General features: G+C 65.0%; 3 protein-coding genes across 3 annotated transcripts; all 3 read right to left on the bottom strand.

Annotated features, from left to right (window-relative positions):
- Nucleotides 1–253: 253 nt before the first annotated feature.
- On the bottom strand, nucleotides 254–2,140 carry JCM10292_003891 (uncharacterized protein; the record flags this gene model as incomplete). Its single annotated transcript, XM_076652911.1, has 6 exons — nucleotides 254–541; nucleotides 596–658; nucleotides 715–794; nucleotides 960–1,382; nucleotides 1,443–1,802; nucleotides 1,867–2,140. The coding sequence occupies 6 exons, from the start codon at nucleotides 2,138–2,140 to the stop codon at nucleotides 254–256; spliced, it is 1,488 nt and encodes a 495-aa protein (XP_076501549.1).
- Nucleotides 2,141–2,352: 212 nt separating this feature from the next.
- On the bottom strand, nucleotides 2,353–4,965 carry JCM10292_003890 (aminotransferase-like domain-containing protein; the record flags this gene model as incomplete). The annotated part of the gene is made up of 12 exons (XM_076652910.1): nucleotides 2,353–2,645; nucleotides 2,762–3,001; nucleotides 3,093–3,269; nucleotides 3,379–3,543; nucleotides 3,602–3,692; nucleotides 3,794–3,827; nucleotides 3,916–4,038; nucleotides 4,098–4,293; nucleotides 4,364–4,538; nucleotides 4,614–4,645; nucleotides 4,722–4,767; nucleotides 4,837–4,965. The coding sequence occupies 12 exons, from the start codon at nucleotides 4,963–4,965 to the stop codon at nucleotides 2,353–2,355; spliced, it is 1,701 nt and encodes a 566-aa protein (XP_076501548.1).
- A 148-nt stretch (nucleotides 4,966–5,113) lies between these two features.
- On the bottom strand, nucleotides 5,114–6,876 carry COX18 (membrane insertase COX18; the record flags this gene model as incomplete). Its single annotated transcript, XM_076652909.1, has 4 exons — nucleotides 5,114–5,248; nucleotides 5,341–6,027; nucleotides 6,088–6,475; nucleotides 6,812–6,876. The coding sequence occupies 4 exons, from the start codon at nucleotides 6,874–6,876 to the stop codon at nucleotides 5,114–5,116; spliced, it is 1,275 nt and encodes a 424-aa protein (XP_076501547.1).
- Nucleotides 6,877–7,176: the final 300 nt, after the last annotated feature.

The following is a 7,176-nucleotide window of genomic DNA, read 5'->3' as shown; positions in this document are numbered from 1 at the left end:
CCCTAACCCTAACCCTAACCCTAACCCTAACCCTAACCCTAACCCTAACCCTAACCCTAACCCTAACCCTAACCCTAACCCTAACGCTAACGAGGACGAGGCGCGGAGACTCGCCGCGGCAAGTCCGTGATTGAAGCACAGACACTCTCACCCAGAGCTCGCAACTCCCACCCAGAGCTCGGTCAGGGTAAGGACACAATCGAACACTGCACAACAACACCGAGAACACGACACCCAGCCCAGAGACGCGCGCCTACACGACGACCCCCTCGTCCACCTCGCCCTCTTTCCCGCCGGTGACGCCCTCTGCAACCTCGCCGACGTACGAGTCGTACAGCACCTCGGTGCGGATGACGTACTTGGCGCCGCCCGCGCCAACGGGGCTGCCCTCGTGCAGCAGCGAGCCGCGCGAGTCGCCGTGCGGGAAGACGAGTGCGCACCCGGCGCACGGCTTGACGGGGAAGGCGTTCAACGTCGACGAGCGCGACGAGGGAAGGAAGAAGGTGGTGCAGCCGTTCTCGAAGTGGTCGTTCAGGTAGATCTGCGAGACGCGAGTCAGAGAGCGGAAAAGGCGTACGCGATGGAAGAGACGCACCAAAAAGGTGAGGCGCGACCACTGCGGCTTGTCCTTTGGCGACGAGTCGTACAGGTACTCTCCCTGCGCGAAAGGTCGTTAGCGCGAGTTGCCTCAGCCGCACAAAACGGGGAACGCACCGTCTTTGGGTCGACACCGCTCGCAGGCCACGCACCGTCAATGTGCGGCCGGTAGATCGCGCCGGGGACGTAGCGATAGACTGCGACAAGTCGACAGCGGCAAGAGCAGCAACGGGCGGGAAAGGCGAGGAGTGAGCAGTCGGAGAACGCGAGCACATGCGAGGGGAACGACGAGGAAGCAAAGGGAAGAGAACGTCAGCACCGGCACCCGAGCCCGGCCAGAGACATGCTCCCACAAAACGCACCCCTGAAGCGCGCATTGATGCCGCGGACCTGCTTGCCGTCGATTCGCTGCGGGCAGAGGTGAAGGAACCGCGCGCAGAAAGTCTCGAGGAACGGCTTGTCGGCGAGCCAGTACAGGTTGTGCGCGAGGACGCTCGCGCCCTCTTCGCCGATGGGCTGGTCGGGGCGGAAGCCGACGGCCTCGGCGTGCGCAAGGATGCTGCGGCACTCGTCCGACGAGAGCACGTCGGTGAGGAGAAAGGCGCCCGGGACGTGCGGGACCTCGTGCCGCATAACGGTGAGAGGGTGCGACGAGGCAAGCGGGATGGCGGCGGGGGAAGAGGCAAAGAGAAGGGCCGGGTGCAGATTCGGCGGAAGGCGCTCGGCGGCGGGGACAGTCTGAAGGAGCGAGAAGCGCGACTCGAGCGATGCGCGCTCGGCAGGAGCTGTGAGAGCGAGCCAGGTCAGCTACCCATCACGCCAGTTCCCCTCCGCAGCGAACGCACGAGGAAAGGTCCCAGCGACAATGTCGGCGTAGAGGTCCTCGTCGCTCTGGGGGCGGTGCACCCACTCGTCCTGCCGCACGACAACCTGACCCTTTGCGCCCCTGCGCAGCCCCGCCTCGTCCTTTTCGTTCTCGGGCTCGCCGTTGGTGCAGCGCAGCACGGCATCGAGGACGCGCAGGGTCATCTCGTCGCCAAAGGACCCATCGCTGCGGCTTGCGGCGTCACAGTCGCGCACCCAGCGCTGCAAAGCGCCGAGCTTCGGCTGCTGATTGCGCAGACGGAGCTCGTTGAGGAGGACGAGAGCGTCGAGGTGGCGGTGCTGGGCGAGCGCGGCCGAGATGCGCGACGTGAGCGAGTTGCCTGCGAGCACACGAGCCACAAGTCAGCTTGAACGAACAGCATGCAACTAGCAGAACCCACGCACCGACGGCTGCACTCTCGTCCGAGAGCCGCTTAAAGTCGAAGCAGGCGGTGCGCAAGCTCTTCAAGTCCTGCTTGTGCTGCAGCAGGTCGGGGTGCCTCGTGAACGTCTCGAGCGTCCGTACGGTCACGGCGAGCTGGCCCGGCGTGACGAGGCCGCCGAGAAAGTCGACCGAGGCCCCGCCTCCGTCGTCGTCCGAGAGAACCGGGGCAGCCGCCGCCTGCGCGGCCGCCTGCTCGAGCCTGCGGCGCTTAAGAGCCTTGCCGTTCTTTCCCATCGGAGTTCGACCGGGCTAGAGCGGAAGCGAGGGCGGGGGACGAGCCTGAGCTTCGCCCATCTTCATCAGCAGACAGCAACGACGAGCAGCGAACACCGCTTGCCGGACCACCTGAGAGATGCACGGAATAAAGGCAGTCGTTACAAGTCGAAAGGGAACAACACCGAGAAACATCACTCTACACGCCACCGCTCTGTACCCACACCATGCGTCTACGCGCGGAAGAAGTGCTCGACGCGCTGAGCGATGATCTTGGCCGCCTCGTGAATCTGCTCGGCCGTCGCCGTCGAAAAAGCGATGCGGAAGAAGGCGTCGCCCTCTTCGGCCACGGCGAACGCGCCCTCCTCCTTGGGCGGCTGCTGCGGGAAGTCGCGCGCCGAGAACATGGTGCCCGGCGCGATCAGGACGTTGTGCTCGGCGAAGTCCTCCCACAGTTCGGCAAGGAGCTCGTTCGTCGGCTTGCTGTGGAAGCGCGGGTGCGTCGCAAAGTGCACGCGGAGCCAGACTGTGCGGAGAGCCGAGGTCAGCGGGCTGTCGTACGAGGGATGTGCGGGCAACGAGGCGCGGGCAGAGTAGCGCAATGGCGCCTCTCAGTGATCGCGGGGGTGAGCGAGACCGCACCAAACATGCCGCCCTGCGGCGAAACGAACGAAAGGATCCTCCTCCCGGCGCCCTCGCCACCCTTCTCGCTCATGCCGCCGTTGACGCGCGCCACGAAGCCCTTCTCGTCGCGATCGTGGGCATCTTGCGTCCAGTACTCAAAGCCTGAGCCGGCCTGGCGCGCGTCGAGCGACGCGTGCGAGAGGTCGAGGAGCGCGTCGACCATCAAGTTGCGACGGTCGCGGTACTGAGCCTTGATACCTGCGGGTAGCTGAGTGTGAGCGCAGCGCGCAAGCTGTACAGCGCGGCTCTGCGACAGAAAGCCAGCCAAGCAAGCGGGAGCTGGACGCACCCTTGAGCCAGCGAAGGTAGCCCTCAAGCTTCCACTCTTCCGCAAGCAGCTTGCCGACAAGCGCCTGCGCAAAGCCCGACGCGGACTGCGTCGAAGACTCGTTGGCACGCTCGATGCGCTCGGCGAAAACGGGGTTCGTCGTCGTCCAGCCGAGGCGCGAGCCAGGGCAGATAGTCTCTGCAGGCACGTGAACGAGAGTCAGCGACTGTCCAGCGGCGAGCACCGCCTTTACACCGAGCACAGCGCTGCCGTGCTAGCCGTGTTCTGCCAGGAACCGCCGACGCACTGGAGAACGTGTCGATGCGGACGACACGACCCTCGTAGTCGATCTTGAGGTAGCTAGGGACGAGGCTCGCGATAAACTCGTCGTCCGTCTCGGTCTTTTTGGGCAAGCTGGCGGCGCGAGCCGGTGGCGAGGGCTCGTACTCGCCCGCCTGGAGGAAGTAGTAGGCTGCAAACGAAGCTCGGCGTTAGCTCAAGTAGAGAAGGTCCGGGGCTGAGTAACTCACGGTCGTCCTCGACAATGATGACGTCGTACTTGACGGCGAGGGCGTAGATAGCCTTCTTGCGCTCGAGCGACATGGTCGCACCGGTCGGATTCTGCGAGACGACCCGTCCGAATGTGAGACAGTCAGGCCCCGAACAGCAGCGCATTGCACCGAGAGACAGTCATTGACGGTGCGAGAGAAGCGGGAACGCACCTGGCAGACGGGGATCGTGTACAGAACGCGAGGACTGCAAAGGTCGCGAGAGAAGCAAGCGTGAGTCGAGCCTTTCGAGATGCGCCCGCCTATGCCCAATTGATCGAAAGACACCGACGTACCGCGACATTCCATCGTGCTCGTCCGGGTTCCACGAGCCGAGAAGCTGGTCCATTCCCTCGGCGGTCATGCCCTGTCCGTCCATCGGGAGCGGGACCGGCTTGATGTCGGCCGGCCAAGCGGTTCTGGGCGCATCACAGACTCAGTAGTGCGCAACCTCACGAGGGGAAGCACAGAAACGCACGCAAGTGCCGACGGGTAGGTCCACTCCTCGCACAAGACGCCGTCGCCCGGGTTGCAAAGCGTGCCGACGATCTTGCCCCACGCATCGGTCGAGCCGGCGTTGATCACGGTGTGAAAGTCGGCGTACCCGGGCTGGTAGACTCGCTCGGTAAAAGCGTGGATGAACTGCGCCAGAGGGGCGAGACCGGCAGCCGTGCCTGCATCGTCCGAGAAAGCCCAACGTCAGCTCGTCCGCCGCAGACCCAGCAACCAACAGGCTTCACACACCGTACTGCAGCGCGGAGGCGAGCTGGATGCGCGACGGGTCGCTGTCACGCTTGGGGATCGACCACGAGTCGGTCGCTTTCGCGCCGCCCGAGATCCAGCTCCACAGCCAGGCGCCGAATCCGATCTGGGTCGTCTTGTACGAGTTGCGTGCAAGCGTCTGCGCCGAGATGGACTCCTGCAGAGCGAGTTGGAGATGCTTGGTCAGCTCCGAGGCGGTGCCGAAGAGCGAGATGAGGGCTTGTCGACGCACGAAGGGGAAATACTCGGGCGGCGGGAGACCGCCTAGAGGGACAGGATCACTTTCCGTCAGTCACAGAATCGCAGGGCGGTACAGTCAGGTTCGAGGGAAGCGGCGCACCTGCGAGCATGAGCATTCCCGGGCGCTGCATGTACTTGTACATGGCCTGCAGGTGTGCGAGGGTCGTCAGCACGTCGCTCAGTCGGCCACCGGACCCTCAGAGTGCTGAGCTGACCTTGAGCGGACTGGTGATGCGGGCCTTTGCGAGGTCCGAGAGGTGGTGCGAGAGATCGGCAGCATTGGGCTTATCGGCGGCGCCAGCAGAGCGCGATAGCGTCGCAGCGAGGGCGTACGAGTCGTCCATCTTTAGCTGGAGAGAAGCGATGAGGTGCGAGTGCGCGAGAAGTGCGCAATCGCAAGAGCCTCGGACACGGATGGCGCCGGCAAACTCGTGGTCTCTCTTGAAGCCCTTGCACGGCGTTCCACAAGTAGCACAGTCACGTTGCATAACCCTACACGCCAACCGACCGCCCGCTGAGGATGTCCCGCATCCTGCGCTCCCGCTCTCGGCTCCGATCCAGCCACCAGAACCCGAGATTCTGCACGAGCGTGAACAAGTTCGACGTCACCCAGTAGACGCAGACGGCCTGTACAGTCATGAAGAGCAGCGGGAGAGTCAGCGCAAGCGCACAAAGGTTTCCGCGCAGATCGATGTAAGACGCGAGGAGCAGCGACGCACCGCGGGAGCCATTCCTGCCAGCGGAATGAACGCGACGGCCGCGCACCGCAGCATGTTGGTGACGAGACGCTCGTTGCTGGGCTTGCGTGGGAGCTCGACCTGCGACGGCGCGGCGCCGGCGGAAGCGGGAGGCGCAGCGACGGGTGCGCGCGTGGCGAGTCCGCGCACTCGTGCGTTCGGCGCGCCGTCGCGGGCGCGACGCGCAAGGAGACGGCGACGCTCGCTGGCGCTGACGGTGGGTGGGCCGCTAGGGGCGGACGAGGAAGGCGAGGGCCCGCTGGCAAGGAGGACCTGCGGACGCTCGACGGCCTCGGCGGCGGCAGCAGCCGTGCGGCGCGTCTTGGCCGTCACCTCGACGTTGAGGAGCGCGGCGAGACCAACGCCGAGCGGGAGGAACATGGTCGAGTCGGGGAGGACGAGCGAAGGGCACCACAGGAAGGGCGTGCTCGCCAGCTCGTGCAGGTGGGTCAGCGCCGACGACGTGAGCGTCGAGGCAGGCGACGCCGCGATCAGATCCGACAGGCTCGACGGCGAGATGGACAGCGCAGAGGCGGCGCGCGCACACGCGTCGCGCAGGACGAGCGTGGCCGTGATGAAGATGGGGATGTGCGTCATGGGCGGAAGGAACATGGTAAGACGCGGCGAGCATCGATGCTTGCGTGCAAGAGCATAAGCAGCTTCTCGTGCCTGTCGAAACGAAAGTGAACGTCAACGCGACTCGCAGGAGCAAGAGTGCAGCGACCGCACCTTCTTCTGGAACACCTTCTGGTACTCCTCGTAGCTCTTCCCCGCTCGCCGGCACTCGTCACGCGTCTCGAGGGCGATGCGACCCTGCTCCCGCCGGAGCAACGGGAGGACGACGTCGGTGAATTTGCGTGTCCGCTTGCGCTGCCACAGCACGACTGGGAGCGTGGTCGTCGACCGGTAAAAGAGAGTGAACAAGGGGATGAAGGCGGCGTAGGAGAGAGAGAGTGAAGGTGGGAGGGAGAGGAAGACGGCCGAGACGGGTTCGAAGAAGGTCGGGTCGGGAAGCGAGGTGGGCGCGACAAGGTCGAGCAGGGACGGCTTGACGGGCGTCGCGGGGGCAGTTGCCGTTGCTGCGTCGGCTGACTTGGTTCCCGGCCAGAGGGAGAAGCTGCGGTGCGTCGCGGCAGCGGGAGCGAACGGGAGAGGCGCAGGGGAAGCGACACGAGGCCGCGGAGCTGTGCCGATCACGCTCCGCCGCCCTGCCAGAGCCACCGCGCTGCATGGTCGACTGAGCATCTGTCCGACAACGCGCAAGAGAGAGTGAGCATGCCGTAGACGAGATTTCGAAGGATGTCTGCTCTGAAAGTCGGCATGGAGGACCAGCAAGAGTCGCGGGGCGCATAAGCGTCGAGACTCGTCGACCGATTGGTCGACTGATTGCACTCTGTACAATTCGACTGGCCTTTCGCGGCCCAGTGAGGCGCCCCGACGGTGGAGAGCGCACTGCGCCCGTCTCGCGACGACGGGCTGCACATCCGCTGGCTCCGTTCCGTGAGGCTGCGACGCCATCGCAGGTCCAAGGAGCACAGATACAGTCATCGTACGAGCCACCGAGTCGCTCGAGAGTCGTGCGAGGGCGTCGAGAGGGGCAGACTGCGGGGAGGAGAGACCGGGGACGCGGTCCGGGACGGGACGAAGAGCGTCCGAGTTCGGGCGAGCAGTCTCTGCAAGCTCGACGGACTCACACTGCAGTCGTTCCCGTGCAAAGGGCGGTGCGGTCGAGGCGGAGGCGCAGATCCGACGAGAAGCGTTGCTCGGATTCGCTGCTCCCACTTCTTGTCCCGTCGCTCAGGGCGGATCACTGCCCGT

This window comes from Rhodotorula paludigena (assembly GCF_050403205.1).
Source record: "Rhodotorula paludigena JCM10292 DNA, Rt_paludigena_JCM10292v1_ctg101, whole genome shotgun sequence".
In the NCBI taxonomy this organism is placed as follows: Eukaryota; Fungi; Basidiomycota; class Microbotryomycetes; order Sporidiobolales; family Sporidiobolaceae; genus Rhodotorula; species Rhodotorula paludigena.
This window is presented reverse-complemented; position numbering and strand designations above follow the sequence as displayed.